This window comes from Sycon ciliatum, chromosome 7 (genome assembly GCF_964019385.1).
Source record: "Sycon ciliatum chromosome 7, ocSycCili1.1, whole genome shotgun sequence".
Taxonomy (NCBI): Eukaryota; Metazoa; Porifera; class Calcarea; order Leucosolenida; family Sycettidae; genus Sycon; species Sycon ciliatum.
The window spans coordinates 15,034,402-15,054,850 of record NC_088649.1 but is presented as its reverse complement, the minus strand read 5'-3'; the positions used below and the strand labels follow the sequence as shown (position 1 = coordinate 15,054,850).

General features: G+C 50.9%; 2 protein-coding genes across 2 annotated transcripts in view; both read left to right on the top strand.

Annotated features, from left to right (window-relative positions):
• Nucleotides 1–5,785, top strand: part of LOC135821083 (proteasomal ubiquitin receptor ADRM1-like) — a gene marked incomplete in the record, with an annotated part of 19,376 nt that extends 13,591 nt beyond the window's left edge. The window contains 6 exon segments of the mRNA XM_065334149.1: nucleotides 234–308; nucleotides 1,051–1,259; nucleotides 1,850–1,891; nucleotides 3,644–3,798; nucleotides 4,259–4,361; nucleotides 5,121–5,785. Coding sequence (XP_065190221.1) covers nucleotides 234–308; nucleotides 1,051–1,259; nucleotides 1,850–1,891; nucleotides 3,644–3,798; nucleotides 4,259–4,361; nucleotides 5,121–5,200 — 664 coding nt within the window.
• Nucleotides 5,786–6,210: 425 nt separating this feature from the next.
• LOC135821082 (uncharacterized) lies at nucleotides 6,211–19,986 on the top strand. The gene is made up of 4 exons (XM_065334148.1): nucleotides 6,211–9,227; nucleotides 12,273–12,625; nucleotides 14,556–14,805; nucleotides 18,755–19,986. The coding sequence occupies exons 1-4, from the start codon at nucleotides 7,091–7,093 to the stop codon at nucleotides 18,862–18,864; spliced, it is 2,850 nt and encodes a 949-aa protein (XP_065190220.1). The 5' UTR covers nucleotides 6,211–7,090; the 3' UTR covers nucleotides 18,865–19,986.
• Nucleotides 19,987–20,449: the final 463 nt, after the last annotated feature.

Below are 20,449 nucleotides of genomic sequence, written 5' to 3'. Positions count from 1 at the left end.
TCAGGGGGTGTCGGCCGTTGGGCGGTTCAATAGCCAGTTGAGTCATCTTTCCAAGATTCCTTTTGAGTCTCTCTCCCCTCTCCCGGGGAGACCCACGTGACCAGTTTTGGCAGTGAGCAACAAGTATAAGTACAAGTGTGTGTGTGTGTGTGTGTGTGTGTGTGTGTGTGTGTGTGTGTGTGTGTGTGTGTGTGTGTGTGTGTGTGTGTGTGCCCCTGTTTTTCTTCTTGCAGTGGAGGTCGCAGTGCAACCAGTTCATCAATGAGTTCTCAGTCGGCCGCAGGCTCTGCTACCCCTCCAGTCAGACGGTGAGTAGCTGTGATTGCTTGTACTTTTTGAGTTGTCTTGGCGACTGCTGCGATGATTGGCCTTCGGCAAGAGTCCATACCGTATTTCCGCGAATATAAGTCACCTTTTTGCACTAAAATTCAAGGGATAAAAGGGGGTGCACCTTGCAATCAAGCATTCCTTACAACTGAAGCGAATGTATCAAAACAATACGGCTCAAACTTGAAAATGGGGGTGTGACTTATAATCGGGGGGGGGGGGGATGCGGTAGCCCCAACAGTAATGCAACTCTGCATATAGGGTGTGGCGTGGCGCGCTGCCTGCAATACGTAGCCACGAAGTGCGGGCCATCGCGTCATTATTTTTTTGCTGCGGTTTCCTGCTTTCAATATCGCTTTTCTCGGCGACTTTGAGTGGTTTTGTGCGTGATGCGTCGCACACAGGTAGTGCCTTTGAACTTGCCGCATTGCGTCTGAAATTGTTGAGGTTAGAGCCGTCGGATCTAGGCGGGCGGATCGTCATTTCACAACTTATGTCCTGAAAGCATCGCTCTGTGCACTAAACCATAGCTCGGAGATCGCTTGCTGTCGGTTTGGTATGTCTGTGTGTGCTGATGTGCGTCTTTTGTGTGTGTGTGTGTGTGTGTGTGTGTGTGTGCACGTGTGTGTGTGCACGTGTGTGTGTGTGCACGTGTATGTATGTGTGCACGTGTATGTATGTGTGCGTGCGTGTGCGCATGTGTTTCTCCTCCCTTCTTCCTAGACCCCCAGCTACGAATAGTGCCAGCGGAGCAACCAGCGAGTCCAGCAGCACAACAGGCCAGTCCAATAGTAATGGTACCAATACTACAGCATCTACCACTGCTGGATCCACTGGCAGCAGAACTACTTCCTCTACTCAACCCTCTACGTCCTCATCCAGCCGAGGTGTGCGCCTCGAAGATCTTGCAAGCTTCTTTGATGGCAGTCCAGGTGAGGTATAGATTTGGGTGTGTTTGGGGAGGGGGGGGGGGGGGGGGGCATGAGAGTGATCTAGGGTGTCAGAGTGTATGTGAGTACGTGCGTATGTGTGTTTGTGTATGTGTGGGGGGGGGGGGGGGGGGACTTCATAGCTGTGTGGTGTATACCAGGCTGAATAGTGGTGGCCAGTGCTTCAGCCTTGCAAGCTGTTGAATGGTGCAATCCCAGCACAAGCTGCTATGGCTTCTGCTTTAGCATCGATGGGCGTCAAAATGGTCAAATGGTGTGTGTGTGGGGGGGGGGGGGGGGTCAGAGGGCAAGTGAGTTTGTGAGTGGGGGGGGGGGGGGGGTAATTGGGTAAGTTGGGGGGGGGGGGGAGGAGGGAGCGAGTGAGTGAATGGGTGAGGGAGTATATCAGTGAGTGTGGCATTCATACTCTGTGTTGTTCTGTATTGGTGCGGAGAGTGCTAAGGTCCTGCGTATCGCAAGTCTACACCGCATACTCACGTGCATCTTCTATCAATGTACACCTCAGCAAGGCGTTGTGAAATCCCGCTGCCGTGTGACACTGTGCGTTTTAAATTCTGTTGTGTGTCTTGCAGCCAGCGCTGCAGCTGCTGGTGCCACGGCTGGTGCTTCGTCAGGTTAGTTAGCCGGCAACAGAAATATTCCCAACAACAATGTTGCTATCATTCCACCTTCACCTCCATTTGGCTCAGCTTATTCTCGTCCTGCAGACTTGATGCGGGCACGAGGCTTTAGCTGAAGATGGACTACCTTCATCGCTAGACTCTCTACACACCTGTTCCATGATCACAGAACCCCCAACAGCTTGCAAAGGAAACCTTGACCCGATGCTACTGCTGTTGCAAACACGGTTGTGTCGGTCTCTCTCTCTCTCTCTGTCTCTCTCTCTCTCTCTCTCTCTCTCTCTCTCTCTCTCTCTCTCTCTCTCTCTCTCTCTCACACACACACACACACACACACACACACACACACACACACACACACACACACTACTACTACTATCAATCAGCTACCCCTTGGGGTCACGCCGCCCTCCACTCAGAGAACTGAGCGCAAGGTGAGGGGCAGTGGCGCAAACAAAACAGGAAGTACAGCAAAATGAATTGAAAAAAAAAAGGAAATCAAAACAAGCTGCCATATTGATGGAAAGGGACTCACAAACAGAGGAAGGAAATATCACAAACCAGATGAACAGTCTGCTGTGGGTCCACTATGTATAACATGCAACGACTGAAAAAGGAACACAATTAATGTGAACATGATGTTCTGTTCAACAATAACGTCTGTACGCGTACTGCTTCGGCCTTCATGCACCAGGAAAGCACAATCTTGAGCTGGAGGGTGGGCACCGAACATCCCACAAGGGCTCCACAAGACGTACTTTCACGAAACGACGAGGAGTATGCGCAGCAAGCTAACATCACTACACCATCGCCGCATGACGACTGGCCACTCAGGTCCAAACAACACGACAAATTCACAATTCCAGCTATCACCGCGCAGGAATAAATTGTTGCGAGTGTGACCTGTATCCTTCCTCATCCAGGAATCCACTTGTTTTGCCGAACGCCACTGCATTGTTACAGGCTGGGGATTGATCCGAGGGCTCGCCACGCCACTGCGGAGGATGCGGAAAGGACGTAAGAAGACGGTGACGGCAACAAATAATTACCCGCCCTGGTCGTCAGCTCACTGAATGTCGTTCCGCGCGAGCGAAACCGGCTGCAAGGCATGAAAAGCCTACTGCCAGTCAATACCCAGGGACGACCCTGACCAGAAGGCCAAGGCCGCCCTGTGGAGGAGGCCAACAAAGAGAAAACCAGGAGCTAACAAATCTGCTTCCTCTACGTGAAGCAACTTGGACACACACACACACACACACACACACACACACACACACACACACACACACACACACACACACACACACACACACTAAGACTACTAAGACATGCCCATCGCGGAAGCGATGATAGCGAACAGCTATGTTAGACATAGCAACTTGTGCTGGGATTACACCATCCAACAGCTTGCAAGGCTGATGAATTGACCAACACTATTTTTAGCCTGGTATTCACCACACAGCTGTGTGAAGACACACACACACACACACACACACACACACACACACACACACACACACACACACACACACACACACACACACACACACACACACACACACACACACACACACACACACACACACACACACATACACACACCAATCAGATTTGTTTAAAATTCAACACAGTCCCTAATCCAGCAGAATTTCCGTAGCACAAATGGTGCCGGATTAGAACGGGATCACTGTACTTCTCCCACTGATGTTACCGCTGCTGTGTGGACTGGGTTTTTTTTGCCCGCAGTTGATCTGAGTGACGTTATCACCAGAGAGCGACTAATGAAAGTAATTGGTGTGCCGGAGGTGTTTGATGCGTTGACACCGCTCCTACCCGAAGACGGCTCGGAGCCCAGTGTCGATACGCTGAAGTCGGTCGTCACGTCGCCGCAGTTTGCATCGGTGAGTTGTCGTTGCGTTTGTGCCAGCTGGTGGTCTTTGTGTTTGGGTGCGAGCGCATGTGTGTGTTGTGTGTGTGTATGTGGGGGGGTTAGGGGGATTTAATGTTTTGTTTTTCATGCGTGTGATTGATGTGTGAATTCTGCTTGATAGGTGTTCTGGTTCTGGCTCGTGCTTTGTGTGTTGGGGTGAGTGTGTGTGTGTGTGGGGGGGGGGGGGGGAGGCAGCAGCAGGTCAGATCAACAGTGATGTTGGTACAGTACTACCAGTGCGTTGCCCATGTTGTTGGTACTGCTGTTGCTGCTGCTGCTGCACTTCTGCTCCTGTTGTTGTTGCTGCTGCTGTTGTTGTTGCTACTCTTGCTGCTGCAAAGCAGTTTGTTTGACAGGTACTTGCCCTCTCCAATAGCAAGTCCGAAATTGAACGTCGTTCTGTTTGCTTTGTCCGATTATTTTTGTGTTAGGCTCTGAAAGTGTTTGGAGCTGGTTTAGAGTCTGGTCAGCTGGCACCGTTCATGACAGAGTTTGCTGTCAGTGAGGGAGCTATCGCCAAGGCGGCAGTGGGCGGTGAGTTCTAACCAGAAGAGTACATGAAACCCACTCCATGCAAAACATGTTCGATGATGTCATGATGATGTCATGACGATGTCACGATGGTGTCATGATGTTCGAAGAGTACATGAAATCCAGAGGGTTCAGCTCCGATGGGTTCATTGAGTGGCACTGTACTGTTTCGAAGAGCCTGCAGCCATATTTATGTCGTACATTTTACAATACAGGATTATTGTTTAACATGTTTTTCGATTTGACAGCATGTTACAAGGCGAGGACGCATAGTGCTCCTGATTACACCCATAACCCGGCTGGTGTAACATGCTGTCACATCGAAAAACATGTTAAACTTCCAAGCAAGGCTTCTTTATAAAAATAGTATTATTATTGTTGTAGTGTTAGCTAGACTATACAAGTACCCAGTCACATGACCTTGGGCAGTGGACACACAGGACCCTGGCTAGAAAAGTACTCTTTTTGTTTAACCTTTCTGGAGGGACGTTATGCGGAGGTTTCGCTTTTTTCTGTCTGTGTTTGCATATTTTTAATTTCTCACTTTGTCACTCGCATATTTCTTCTTTCATCGCTTTTATGTCTCCGAAAAGTTCGTCTGCTCTTCCTGTTCTGCCAGGACCAGCTGATTCTGAACATGCACATTGTAAGATATCGTAGTGCCTGACGGAACGAACGTGTATTTGCATGTGTCCGTGTGTGTGTGTGTATGTGCGCGCACATCCGTGAATGCACGCATGTTGGTGGTTGTGCGGTTTGCAGACGTCGAAGGATTCCTTCGGGCGCTGCAGGATTCGGAGAGCTCTTCTGGTAGCAAGGAGGAAGGGATGGACACCAACTGATAGCTTCAGCTTACCAACGAATGGTGACGTGGGTTTGGTTTGTCACTGTGCTGGATATGAGTGAACGGGACAAGGGCTGCTGAAGTTCTCGTTTTTTTTTTCTTCCTCCGAAATCGAGGCAGCCAGTTCTTTGCAGCCTTACTTCAGCTTCTAACCCTGCCGTAGCTCCTTGGCATTTTTTCCTACTCAAAGATGTTGATTTCTCCTGCCTGCCCGTCGTATACGTATCCACCCACGGCTGCTCGCACCGGTGACTAGTGTCCCCGTTGCTCTTATGATGCCATTGTTATTGTTTTAATGAATACATGTATGACCTAGCTATGCTCTGCATGACGTCATCGCATGATGTCACCGCAGACCATCCATGCTTTATGATAATAATTTATAATTATTATCATGACGACATTTTGTCTCATACACGTGCGCGCGCGCACACACACACACACACACACACACATACGCACGCATGCATGTTTTGGTGCATCATTTTCGCTATTGAGAATTTGTTTGTGTTTTTTATTTTATTTTTGGATTCGTCTCCAGCTTCCTTTCCCATCAGATTGTAGTTCACTCTTAGTCAGTCAATGGTAGCTGATGTGTGCTGCTCCTGTGTGATTCCCAGTGCGGTATTTGAGTCAGTGGGATTCTGAGTGTGGTGTCCGAGTGCGATCCCAAGTGTGGTGTCCGAATGTGATTCCCAGTGTGGTGTCATAGTGTGGTATCCCAGTGCGATTTCCAGTGTGGTGTCCGAGTGCGATGCCGATTGTGGTGTGCGAGTGTATACAGCAATTTCAATGCATGCAAACCATCACACAACAGGAGCGTGCACATGAGAGTGCGTGAGTGGATGTCCATGGGGTGTCCATGAGTGCGTGTGTTTGTGCTTCTCTGTGGATGTGGGTGCATGCGTGCCTCTGTATGTTTGTATGTGTGTGTAAGGGGAGGGGAGGGGGGGGGGGGGGGGTGCATGCGTTCCTCTTATCTGTGTGTGGGTGAGTGGGTGTGCGCAGTGTGTGTGTGGGTGAGTGAAGTTTGTGCGCTAGTTTTGCCGCTCATCTTTGGCTGATGCATTTCCCCAGTGTGTACAACCATGTAGATCTACATGATTGACATTGTATCACTGTTCCGCTACTGCTACTACTGGCGCTAGCTAGTCTTGCAGGTCATAACAATTTGGAAAAGTGATCCTGTCAGCTTTTCTTATTGTGGTCACATGGTACACGAACGCAGCCAGTATTGGCATCTAGATTTACAGCAAATAATTGAACAATACCGCTTCGAGCTCTTCGCACCCTATCTTCGGTTTGAGCCATAATTATGATTATTATCGTGTCAATTTTAGAACATTTCCTCTCAAGTCTCATGATCCTATTAATTTCGCCTATGATCATGATGATACCCATGTTCCCCGATTCTCAACATCATTCTAAAGAAGACCGCGAAGATGGGCACCTCACGAGTATACCCGTTACTTGTCTAGGAGTTTAGCGTCTTGTTTTGTTGACAAAACAAACGAACACCCAGATGTCAAGCGGCAGCATCTCCGAGTCAACTGGGGTCATGGGCTCGCCAATGATGGGTCTCGCTTCCATGTATTTCGTGATCGCCGGACGTCAACAGATTGTTTTTTTTCAGTTAGGGAGTACCGCTTGTAGCTGTAGCACAGACTGTCAGACTCCCTGGTTTCAATCAATGAGAAACCGGAGCAGAAGAAGAAGAGAAGACGACTGACATGCAAGACGCCTGCCATCCTTTTCTCGAACAAGCCATAATGACTCTTATTTTGGGTAGGACTGTAAGTACGTTGCAAGCCGCGTAGCCTAACCCGCTACACTGCCCACTCGTACTCGACTTGACGACGACCTTGTCGCGTCGGGACGCCATTGAATTATGCCGGCCATCGACGAGCGGACGACGAGGCGAGTCCTGGCACCGCGGAATAGAACAGCGGCCAAACCGTCGTCATTCCAGCAGCACGAGAGCGTCGTTCAGCGGATTATGACCACCAGTCGAAACACGCAGGCACGACCCGCACCGTCGGTGGTGACCATCGACAGGTCTTCAACGGAGGCTGAGCAACAGTCCGCCGACGTGCAACTGGCTGGTAAGGCCCGCAGCAGCCGTGCACGGCTCGAGCGCGCACTGGCCGTGTGCTCGTCCGACGATGCACCGACTGGCTCCGGCGCGGCCTGGACGAATTCGGAGCGAACGAGCAGTTACGCTCGTCAACCAGATTCCGGCGCTGGCCACAGAGCCCCCGCTCGTTCAACTTCAAGACATCACCATGCGGTAGGCGGCATGAGTCGTCACAGCAGCAGTAGCGGTGAAGGCAAACTCGCTACCGACCAAGCGCGAGGCAGACCGCGGCATGAGCTGGGAGCCATCTCCTCGGATCCACTACGAACACCGTCCATCACCAGCACTGCGAGGCAACGCGATAGGACTGCTAGAAATGGCCAGAGCAGTGTGCAGACAGCAACGAAACGCGAGCAAAGAGCCAAGAGCCAGAAGTGTCAAAACGCGACAAGCACTGGTGCTCTCCTACCCCGCATACGAATCGCCTGTGCTTTGACCAATGGCACAGACGACGAGCAGCAGAATACATTAGGTAGAGCACCAAGCCACGGGTTCCACCAAGCACTGACAAGTCAGCCGATGGCGCTGTTGAACGACCCTGCCGCGGCTTCACTGAACGGCGAAAGCACCACCTTGGCCAGGGGAGCAAACGCTGGCGAGGACGGTGGACGGCACGATGAAGCTCCTCTACTCGGCCCCGCATCCCGGCTGAACCTGTGTGCAATCCGTGAGGGCGTTGCGAGCGTGGCCTCATCCTACGGTGCCGACATCGAGAGTGCGTTGTCAGGACACGAGAGTCCGTGTGCAACGGCAACACAAACGCAAGTCAAGCCGGCGGCGACGAAATCATCGTCCACCGGCGAGAACCTCACCTTCCCGAAATTGGGACGGTCGCCGAAAACGACGCCCGGCGGACCGAGGATGACGAGCATTGTGGCGGCGCGGCGCAACATGAGGCCGCTGCGGAATCGGACACGTGATCGCACGCGCACGCAGCCGACATCGGGGCTTTCGACCGTGGCCGGGGAGCATGCTGCATCTGACCGCAGCGTTCTCTTGTCCAAGACGTTTCCCGGCGGATTCGTCAGCCTTCCCGTCGGCGTCGGCTGGGCCGGGGATGGCCCAGGTCCGGGTGTGCAACGCCCGGGTCGCAATGCAGCTGACATACCCATGCAGGGCACGTCCACAGGACTTCGCTTATCTGGCCATGGCATGCCATCGGGGGAGTCATGGTCTACATACCGTAACTTCACTACAGCAGCAGCAGCAGCGCCTGCACAAACAGTATCACCAGGTGCAAGGCAGGTGTCCTCTCCACACAGAGCGAAAGCCTGGGCGGGGATTCCCCATCCCCAGTCGTCGCTTGTACCGTCATGCGAGACCGACCCAGCCAGGAGAGTGCGTCGGCAATTCTCCCAGCCGAGCCCCGTGGCAACCACGAGACGCCATCACCACTCCCAGGTAAAACTGTCTCCGCTGGGCAAGACGGTTGCCATGGTCGCGGCAGGTCAAACAGCGCATCGCCGATCGGGCGGAAGTGGCTCAACAGCTTCACCTGCGAACGCGGCAGCAAAGACTGCTCACCAGCCAGTGGTCATATACAGCACGACGGTGCAGAGTCGTCATGTGGTCGCCGACTCTGCAGACATCCTGGCCAGAGCTAGCAGCCGCCGTGCAAGCTCAAGCACTGACGTCGTCGTTCAGAGAACGCCCGGCAAGAAACCCAGCTCGGCGAGCCACAACGCTGCCGCGTCGGAACTGAGTCGCGATCAATGCTGGGCAGCGACGGCGGCGGGTGCATCGCCAACGGCCGCTGGTCATGTTAAGTCTCCGCTGCCGCTCACTCCAGAATGCACTGCTAGTGCCGCTCTAGATTACAGCAAGCCAGCGGAGCCATCCTCTTCGACGAATGGACGCACGAAGCGGCTGGTAGTCTTCAAGGGAGTTATGGGTAAGATTGCACTTGTTTTTTTTGTTTTTGTTTTTGGTTTATTTTAGTTCTTCGCCTCGACAGTACACTGTACAGTAAAGCCTGTCAAGGCGACCACTCGGATAAGGCGACCACCTGTCCCGGAAGACCACTGCAACCAGGATCAAGGGATGCTATTTCCAGTCAATTGACCCTGGATAAGGGGACCACCTGGTAACAGAGACCAGATTTTGAAGGTCCCTTGAGCGGTCGTCTTAGGCTGCGTTTACACGACAACGCCGGGGGCGAGAGGCAACAAAATCCTTTCGGATCCATGGTTCATTTACACGGTACGCGGAGCAAAACGTAAAAGTTGTACACCAAAACGCAGGCCAAAGTGGAAGAATTTGAAAACGGAAATGTTCTGCCGGATAAATTTGGGTGTGTAAACAGTCGAAACGGTGGCTGACCTCGTTTTCCGTCACGTTTGTTCCGTTTTCGGCCGTTCACACGGATCCGACAATCCAAAAAATTGTTTTACAATTTTCGTAATGTGACGTGTGTTGTCGTGTGGCCTGTTTTCAACCATTACTTGGATGTCACTGGTGCTTCCACGACAGCACTTGGCACATGACACACTTTGGCAGATCCTTTGCTCTCGTGTAGACGCTTGAAAACGATACAAACCGAGACCGCCTCGGATCGGCTTTGATCGTGTAAACGTACGAAAACGAAAAAAGAAATGCGGGACTGAAAACGGAAAACTGGCCGTGCGTTGTTGTGGAAACGCAGCCTTAGACAGATTTCACCGTACAACTAAAGTGTTACTTCAAAGAGGGTCGAAAAGGAAACAAAATAGCCGAGGGTCATCAGAAAGGGAGTGGGACAGAAAATATTCACAGAAGATTAATGCCTGTTTTTGGTTCATTAGCTATAGGCGTGGGTCCCCATCTATCGCGTGACCATTTCCGGCAGCCATGTTGGTTTCAACGCCACACAACCCCTGCATCTATGGGTCACATGATGTCAGCCGTGTAGGTTCCATTGGCCACATGCCATGATCAATTTCTACACGAAAATTTAGTCGCATGACAAAGATGTGGGGCATTTACTCTTGACTCTTGACATAACAAGTCATGCTCTTCAGCTGAACGTACATGCACCAGACCGGTACCATTCACAAGCATGCACAGCAAGAGATGAGAGCTATGATATTTGATGCAGGCATGTAAGTGCTGCTGAATGAAATCCAGCCGCGTCACTCGAGTACGCGTCGGGCGTTCCGCAGCCCCAGACCTGCGAGCACTGGGGTGCGGTATGATGCAAGGCGCAAACTTGTGAGTGACACTACTGGATTTCATTGAGCAGGACTCTAGATGAGCTGAACGCCACGAGCAAACTAATTTTTCAAGGTTTAGCTGCATGAGCCTGTCTCCGTGGAGACCAGTTGAGGGAGATCCCCGGGTATGTGAGGTTGCGATAAGAGAGGTTCCATCGTGCTAGCACTTTGTCTCTGACCAGGCTGTGAGTGTGAATGCGTGCACATACTGATGTGTGCATATGTGTGTGTGTCCACGTGTGCATGCATGTGTAAATGAGCGTATGCGGGTGTCCATATGTGTGTCCGTGTTCACGTGTGCATTCGTGTGTTCATATGTGCATGTGTGTGTGTGTGTGTGTGTGTGTGTGTGTGTCGAAGTGTGCACGTCCATGTGTGCATACGTGCATCCATGTGTTCGCAGTCATGTGTTGTGCATGCCGCGTGCATCCATCTGCTTGTTACCATGCTGGGTCTGTGTGAGACTGTCGTTCAGCTGTCTGCCCGCCAAACTTGTTTAGAATTTGGCCATCTTTTGTCTTGTATTCTGTACGTGGCAGTGGTCACATCTTTCATGATTCACGTTCATGTGGTGGTGAACGTTATACTCTAATTTCAAAAAATTTCGGTGCTCAATATTTTCGGTATGAGGGCAACAGGCTAGGTTAGGTGAACTGAAATTTTCGGTACAGAGAAGCAGTTCCCTATTGGATTATGTGTGTTAGTGTTTGTTCGGTGTATTGAAAATTTAGGTATGAAACAGACGCACCGAAAGTACCGAAAATAAAAGTACACCGAAAATTTGTGAAATTACAGTAATAATAATAATAATAATAATAATAATGACAGTTCGCATTTCACTCATTGCATGAGGTCAACGCATCTGTTAACAATTTCGAGCCAAGCAGCTCTATCAGAAGCAGATTGCACAGCATCCAGAAGCGACAGATTAATGCATTGTAAGTCTTTCTTGACAACGTCGATCCATCTCAGACGTGGCCGTCCTCGGGGTCGTCGTATGTCTGTTGTGTTGATCGACATTAGGAGGGCTTGGAAAGAGGACGATTCTTCGCCTTCCCTCACTACATGGCCGAACCACAGCAGTCTCCGTTGCCTGCAGACTTGGGATAGTGGGGTCTGCTCGGTTCTGGCATACAGCGCTGTGTTCGAGATTCGTTGTGGGTACGTGATACCAATGATGGTACGTAGTTTCTTCCGGTGCCATACATTGACGACGTCGGTTAATGTTTGCGATAAGGTCCAAAGCGCACAATTATACAGCAAGACAGGCAATATCAGGCAGGAAAACATACACAGCCTGGAATTCAGGTTGTGGCGTTTCCATGGAATGCCTGCAAATGCCCGATTTGCAGCAGACACTCTGGCTGCTATGCTAATTACAGTAATGTGCAAGCCATATTATATAATTATGGCTTTGCTCTGATTAAGTTGAGGGCAAAATTAATAGTTACTGTAGAGGCAGAACATTTCGTCGGTCAATAATTTCGTCCAACTCCAAAGAAAATGAGTTCGTCCGGTTGAAAATTTCGTCCATGGATCATAAGAGTGTATAGAAAAGCTGGACAAATCGATATTCGTCCTACATTTAATTAAGTCCAAAAGCTCCTTGGGTTGATAAAGTACATGTACTGCCCATTCTACTTGCCAGTGTGTCTTGTGGCTGCTCCCGTAAAAAGGAATTTTGTTAAATTCGCATGACTTCACCATTTCGGTTGCCTTGTGTCATATTGCTATGTATCTCTGTGCAGGGAAATCCCCTTTCTCCAAGCATCACCATCACAGTCGAGGTAACCACCACCATCATCATCGGCGTAGCCACGGCGACACCAGCAGAGTGCGCATGCTCGAGCTGGTGGACATCGACCCGGGTTTCGCGGCGAGCGACGAGGGAGATCCGATCGGTAACCAAGGCGACGAGATGCCGTCCCCACCTCGCCCGCATGCAGTGCACCGTACTGCCGACGATGACAACTCTGATGGTGAGTTGGCACCAGGCACACCGAGAGCTCTGGTCTTGCGCGAGGGGGCGTCAGTGCGGAGACGTCTGTTTCGCCAACTATCAACGTCCTCCATGCCGGCCAGTAGCGGGGCTGAGTTGGAGGTAAGTAGTCTGCTGGTGTTTCTTACACGACGGCTCTTTCCCATGTACTGTCCTGCTAAATGAAATCCAGTCGTGTGAGACGGGTTTGCATATTGCACCATTTCGTAGCCCAGTGTTCGTTCGCAGGTCTAGGGCTGCGCAACGCCCGGCTTGACTGGTCCGACTGGATTGCATTGAGGAGCTATGTACTTACAGGCAGCAGCAAATTTCATACACACCTGGGTGATTACGGAAGTACCGTAAATACCTGCCCTAGCCGCAGGACTCCCTGGGTGCAGCGGAAACTGTCCTCATCTGACAGGATTCCGCAGTACCAAGGGATGCATGTTCGATCCACAGGTTTGACTGTAGGTGAAATTACTTGAATTTACATTTGCATCAGGGATTTATTGCAACTAAGGAGACGACAGGGTACCGTAGGTCCCCAAAACGACGTGGGTTTTGATCCCGAATTGGGAAGTTCTACGTGATCTGTGGTCTGTGCAACTCGAGATCATGGGCTTCCCCTGTTGACCCCAACCATGGTCCAGACCAGCAGTTCTATATGCGGGCATGCATAAATCGACCCTTCCCGAGAGGGGTGATTGTCCATTATTTTGTTTTGCACTGCATACTGTGTACAGGTAGAGGTCTGGATGCTGCATGCCAACTAGAGATTAGTGAAACCTGTAACTAAAGACCACTTTGACTAGCGACCAGCCTGGTACTACAGACCACTTTGCCAGGCAGGGACGGTCTCACATTCATATATTATTATGGTTGTGCGGTGCAAACCTCTAACTAAGGACCACCTGCCACGAAAGACCACTTTCTACTGGTCACAATGGGTGGTAGTTAGTCGCAGGTGTTACTGCGGTCTTTAAGTGGACCATCCTGCTTGTCATGTGTCTCACCGATGTATCGATGTACCAGGGAATACGAATGAGCTGCCGTTGTTTGATTTTTCCGCCTCGCGTTGGGGCAGGCTGAAATCCTCGGCGTCCGATCTGTCGCATCATTCACGGCGGTGAGGCCATTGCGAGTTTGTGTGCAGACTACGTGTACAAATGAAGATAAAAATCCATGCAGAATCCCAAGACGAATGCACAAAACACACGAACGTGTTACTGCAGGGGCGACGGACACCCTTCATTCGATACGGTGTTGGCCGTACCTATTTTTTTTGCCACAGGTACCCCACCGTGAATTAATAGAATGCAACGGCTTGTATAACGAGAGGTTCCAGGCTGTCCAAGAGAGTGCTCGATACCGAAAGGCAGGGCTAGTTCAAACAATAATAAGAGGATTCAAAAAGTGTTTTTACCCCGAGTTTCACCGACTAAGCGACCATCTGTTCTCTGATGATCGCTCTGTGTGTGAAACTCGGAGCAAAAACACGTTTCATCCTCTTCTTATTGTTTGAATGCAACGACTTTTAACTCCGCCACATGCACTTTCTGCCAGCCTCATTTACGCCAGCAACACCACTCCAAATCGTGGTAGATACTGAATTTTCATCCAAAAGCCCAAAGCTGCTGCTGCTCACCTTCCTATTGGCAGGTGTTTACCCTGTTTAAAATGGACATTTCGACACCCTTGTACTGTTCCTATTGTTATAGCCTATCCTCGATTAACTGCTCCCTCTACATAAAGTTGTCATTTCATTCTTCTCGCAGGAGAAAAGTACAAAATACAAATATTAGAGGATTTCCCAAAGAAAAGAAAACGGGCCAAGAAGGAACTAGAAGTTACGCTATAATGTCCACTTACACCGCCAGGTACTTAACAATCAGTTCATGCATTTCCCTCCTGAGACATAGTCTAAATTGAAGGGAGTTCCATTATAATGGGAGGCTGTAGGGCGGAGCTAGTAAACACTGGATGACTACGAACAGCAGCTATCATGTGGGCTGAATGTTCTTGTTCGTACCGTTATGGCAATGTTTTCCAGGTTCGCACAGGAGACCGCAGCAGTAGCAGCATGTCCAGCAGCGACGGCGGCGACGGTGGCGGCGAACGCGGACACCATCAACGGCATCATCGCCGTGTGCCGTCGAGGCCTGGCGGCGTCCAGCAGCCCGGCAGCAAGCTGTGCAGGCGCCGCAAGGCCGAGCGCTCTGTGCAGGTGACTACAGCAGCTACAGCAGACTGCACAGCCGGCAAGCGTCACAGGGCAATTACAGCACATACGCTGGATTCAGGTATGTTTCTACCGGCGTGTACTGCTCACACTTTGAAGTACAGTGGTCCCTCTATAATCCGGCACCATCTGTGCTATGGAAATTCTGCTGGATAAGGGAGGGTGCTGGGTTAGGGAGGGTGTTGGGTTAGGGAGGGTGTTGGGTTAGGGAGGGTGCTGGATTAGGGAGGGTGCTGGGTTAGGGAGGGTGTTGGGTTAGGGAGAGTGCTGGATTAGGGAGGGTGTTGGGTTAGGGAGGGTGCTGGGTTAGGGAGGGTGCTGGGTTAGGGAGGGTGCTGGATTAGGGAGGGTGCTGGATTAGGGAGGGTGCTGGATTAGGGAGGGTGCTGGGTTAGGGAGGGTGCTGGATCAGGGAGGGTGTTGGGTTAGGGAGGGTGTTGGGTTAGGGAGGGTGTTGGGTTAGGGAGGGTGCTGGATTAGGGAGGGTGCTGGATTAGGGAGGGTGCTGGATTAGGGAGGGTGCTGGATTAGGGAGGGTGCTGGGTTAGGGAGGGTGCTGGGTTAGGGAGGGTGCTGGGTTAGGGAGGGTGCTGGGTTAGGGAGGGTGCTGGATTAGGGAGGGTGCTGGATTAGGGAGGGTGCTGGATTAGGGAGGGTGTTGGGTTAGGGAGGGTGTTGGGTTAGGGAGGGTGTTGGGTTAGGGAGGGTGCTGGATTAGGGAGGGTGCTGGATTAGGGAGGGTGCTGGGTTAGGGAGGGTGCTGGGTTAGGGAGGGTGCTGGATTAGGGAGGGTGTTGGGTGAGGGAGGGTGTTGGGTTAGGGAGGGTGTTGGGTTAGGGAGGGTGTTGGGTTAGGGAGGGTGCTGGATTAGGGAGGGTGCTGGGTTAGGGAGGGTGTTGGGTTAGGGAGAGTGCTGGATTAGGGAGGGTGTTGGGTTAGGGAGGGTGCTGGGTTAGGGAGGGTGCTGGATTAGGGAGGGTGCTGGATTAGGGAGGGTGCTGGATTAGGGAGGGTGTTGGGTTAGGGAGGGTGCTGGATCAGGGAGGGTGTTGGGTCAGGGAGGGTGTTGGGTTAGGGAGGGTGTTGGGTTAGGGAGGGTGTTGGGTTAGGGAGGGTGCTGGATTAGGGAGGGTGCTGGATTAGGGAGGGTGCTGGATTAGGGAGGGTGCTGGATTAGGGAGGGTGCTGGATTAGGGAGGGTGTTGGGTTAGGGAGGGTGTTGGGTTAGGGAGGGTGTTGGGTTAGGGAGGGTGCTGGATTAGGGAGGGTGCTGGATTAGGGAGGGTGCTGGATTAGGGAGGGTGCTGGGTTAGGGAGGGTGCTGGGTTAGGGAGGGTGTTGGGGTAGGGAGGGTGCTGGGTTAGGGAGGGTGCTGGGTTAGGGAGGGTGCTGGGTTAGGGAGGGTGCTGGATTAGGGAGGGTGTTGGGTTAGGGAGGGTGTTGGGTTAGGGAGGGTGTTGGGTTAGGGAGGGTACTGGATTAGGGAGGGTGCTGGATTAGGGAGGGTGCTGGATTAGGGAGGGTGCTGGATTAGGGAGGGTGCTGGGTTAGGGAGGGTGCTGGGTTAGGGAGGGTGCTGGGTTAGGGAGGGTGCTGGGTTAGGGAGGGTGCTGGGTTAGGGAGGGTGCTGGATTAGGGAGGGTGTTGGGTTAGGGAGGGTGTTGGGTTAGGGAGGGTGTTGGGTTAGGGAGGGTGTTGGGTTAGGGAGGGTGCTGGATTAGGGAGGGTGCTGGATTAGGGAGGGTGCTGGATTAGGGAGGGTGCTGGATTAGGGAGGGTGCTGGATTAGGGAGGGTGCTGGGTTAGGGAGGGTGCTGGGTTAGGGAGGGTGCTGGATTAGGGAGGGTGCTGGGTTAGGGAGGGTGCTGGGTTAGGGAGGGTGCTGGATTAGAAATCTGATTTACTACTTGAGTGTGCATGAAAACGTGACATTTTGGAAACTGATACAGTGCTGGTTTAAAATTATGTGCTGGAGGAATGACTGTGCAGTGAAAACCTGGCCTAACCACACGCCCTTGGTGTAGCGGAAACTGTCCTGGTACAGGGTCACAGGCAGGGGGGGGGGGTGCTTTGGGTGCTAAAGTACCCGCCTCAAAATTTCGATCTTGGTTCGCAGCTATTTCAAGAGAGACCATAATATGCGGACCGCTGATCCCATGTGCAACTCTGCACATCCCACACTGTGGCAATCCCTATTCCGACCAGGGAGTAGTAGGTATGGTACTACTCCCTCGTTCAGACCTACATGTTTTTAACATCTGTAACCAATCTACTGTCGTGGACGTGGAAATCCAGTCTCACGTCTGGCGGCCCCAAGGCGCTGGCCATGCAGCCATGGATAAGCGGGACCCACATGCATCTATGCGCTGCAGCGCACTGGTCGCATCGAATCAACACGTGCACTGCACGCAGCGCTCTGTGCGTGCTGAGGGCGCCGGCCCCGGTCAATCGACTGGATTTCCATGTCCGCTACAGTACATGTTCCTAATTGCAGTTGACTCTTTTGTCTCATGATTGGCCAGTTTGCAGTGAAATTTCTAGTCAAGGGCAACTCTGCTTCGTACCTGCCGTTCTGCAGCATCACGTCAGACCTCAGCAGACTCAGGCCATGATTTGCATCGCACTCCACATGTTTTGTTAGAAGCAAAGAATCATACAAACACGCTATGGGTAGAAGTAGCAACACGGTCGTCCATGGAAAACACCCGCCAGAGTTACACATAGCAGTTTGTTCATGCTATGTTCCGTGTAATGTAGCTCTGGCTGTTGAGTTGTCGCGTTGGAGGTTGACGAAAAGCAAAGAAGTTTCTTTCAAGTGTTGCAAGTGTGGGTACAGCAGCAGAAGAGCGAAAGTAACGTTGAAGTGCGGTTTTCGGTTTTCGTGAGAATTATAGTGTACGTTTGATCAAGGATGCCTGCACTATCTAACACGACGAAGAGACAAAGAATTGAGAAATCTGACTTATTTTCGATGGAGAGTGTGATAATTCTGGAGAAAGCAGCATCTAGGACATAGCATATCATTAGTTGGTAAATATACCACGTTACTCCTCCAATGTAGAGGCAATGGGGAACAGTGGGGGTCATGGGTGCAAACACATGAAGTGGGAACCTATGAAAAAAGTCCCTCAAAGAATTCCCTCGTACAAGCCCAGTCGCGGAGCCCTCTCGTGGTGGTTATGTCCCTCTGCTTGCTTTTGTACTCGGCTGAGCCATATAACACCTCAGCTCTTGTTGGCCAAATAGTTTCGAAATGGTGAGCTGCGGTTGCAGCTTTCGGAATTTAGTGGATGTGTCGTACACGCACGCACGCATGCATGTGCGGCGCATTTGTGCATAGATGTGTGGGCTCATGCGTGTGCTCGTGAGAGATGTGCATGCATGTGTGGTGTGTGCGCAAAGATGGGTAGCCATCAGCAAGCCAAGCAGAGAAAATTCTAAGCGTGTGTGTGTGTGCGTATATGCGTGTGAGTGTGTGTGTGTGGGTGCGTGCGTGTTCGTGTGCATGTGTGCGTGTGTATGCATGCACGTGCGGCATTTGTGCGTAGATGTGTGGGCTCTTCTCTGCTTCTCCTTTGCTTGCTGACGGCTACACGCATTGCGCATTTTGTGCATAGATGTGTGGGCTCATGTGTGTGTGTGCCATGTGCAATGTGCGTGCATGTGTGGTGTGTGCACAAAGAAGTATAGCCATCAGCAAGCCAAGGAGAAGGAGAGAAAATTCTAAGTCCGCAAGAAGAAGCAGAGAATATTCTTAGACCGACCATCCCAAACCCCGACCACCATCCCCTCCTGGAATGATTACTTTTATAGCCTATCCTGGCTCTGAACTTCACACCTCCCGGTTGCCCTCAGCCAATCAGAGTTCAGAAAGTGTTTGTTGATGAGAGCCATCAGTAAGCGAAGAAGAGGCAGAGAAAATTCATGCATGTGTGCGTGTGTGGTGTGGGGTGTGCGTGCATGTGTGGTGTGTGTGCTCACACATGTGCTTACCATGCAATAATTTCTAGATGGTGTGTCACCCGCCGGGAGTGTGACCTCATGGTCAGCTGGTGACCGTCTGTCGGACTGGCCCAGGAGTGACGATGACTCAGATCGGCTGTCGGCACGCGTGCGCTAGCATCCATTATCATCATTGTGTCAACCGGAACCAGATTGTATTTTCTGACCAAAATATGGCTGAGATTATGTCACAGGCGGTACAAATGTTCAAAGCAGCATGACCCCTGGGAGGACTGATTCAGTTGCCAAGAAATGCAGCCATCGGCAAGCCAAAAAGAAGCGGAGAAAGAGTGACGATGACTCAGATCGGCTATCGGCACGCCTGCGCTAGCATACGTTATCATCGTTGTGTCAACCGGAACCAGAGTGCAGGCTCATTGTATTTTCTGACCAAAATATGGCTGAGATCATGTCACAGGCGGACTGGGAGGACTGATTCAGTCGCCAAGAAATGCAGCCATCAGCAGAGAATTTCTAAAATTCTAGCCATCCCAAACCCTGACTACCACCCCCTCCTGAATGATTACTCCGGAATGATTACTTTTATAGCCTATCCTCTCTGAACTTCACACCTGAAATGCAATCGGTCAACCGCCCTCAGCCTACAAAGTTCAGCAGCTGGTGGCTTTTGTTGTAGGAGAAACAGCCCGGAAAATTCTAGCGGAGAAGAACATCGAAAATTCTTAAATCTGGGTTTGGAAATTTTATTTTTCATTGCTATCAGGTTCTGCCTCATGTCCTCTGTGCTGCGCTGATGCGTCCATAAAGGACGAAACAGTTCTGGCCGCAGATTGAGTAAAATTCTTTTTTCAATATTACTCTTCTTGCTTACCATATACGGCGCATAATTGCGTACCGGTTACCGCACCTCTGCATCTTTCTTTTACTTTTTAGCACTGCTCTATCAGTATGTGATCATATATCATCATTATGATCCCATTACTATGACATCATGTCATCATTATGATCCCGATATGATGACATCATCATATCCCGGCAATGTGTGGAGATAATTATTGCTGAGTAGTTCTCCGCTGCCATGTGTGGAGATAATTATTGTTGAGTAGTTCTCCGCTGCCTTGAGCTGTTATATGTGGAGATCATTATTGTTGAGTAGTTCTCCCCGGCCTTGAGCTGTTCTTGTTGCTAGCGAAGAAATTTACTTGAATGATAATTATATTCTCGACCTCTGCTGCCATTATTCGAACGGCGTGCATATATAACGAGTTACTAAAATTGACTGGTTTACGTGTACCGAATGTGACGATTCTCACTCATTCTCAACGCTCCATAGCAACAGTATTGTATCGATTTCTGAATAAAAATTTCTATTTTAACGACAGATTTCTTCTCGTTAGAATTATCACTTCGTTGCAAATATGGCTTTTACAGTACATTAGACACCCTTAGCAAACAACGGTAACGCTATTTTTTACGGTACTCGTACCTTGATCACCCAAATAGCGTTGAAGCTGCAGCGTATAAACGTTATGGGGGCTGATTTATCGTTGTGACCAACGGTACGTGTTTTGGCCAAATATTGCATAGTCCGTACGCATTTCACATAGTATCGCGTATATGGTGACCAAAATGGTTGTACCGCGCGAAATCAAAGCCATTCTCTTGGCAACAGCGTACTAAAAATAGCGTGCATCTTGCTAAAGGTCGAACCACAATAACGGTATTTTTCCCCCTTACGATAA

What these genes read in the sequence shown, in the direction of transcription:
- LOC135821082 (XM_065334148.1), top strand. Translation starts at nt 7,091, where the DNA reads ATGCCGGCCATCGACGAGCGGACGACGAGGCGAGTCCTGGCACCGCGG. An exon ending in AGTCTTCAAGGGAGTTATGG is followed by an intron (nt 9,228 to 12,272) that starts GTAAGATTGCAC and finishes ATCTCTGTGCAG; the next exon opens with GGAAATCCCCTTTCTCCAAG. An exon ending in AGCACATACGCTGGATTCAG is followed by an intron (nt 14,806 to 18,754) that starts GTATGTTTCTAC and finishes AATAATTTCTAG; the next exon opens with ATGGTGTGTCACCCGCCGGG.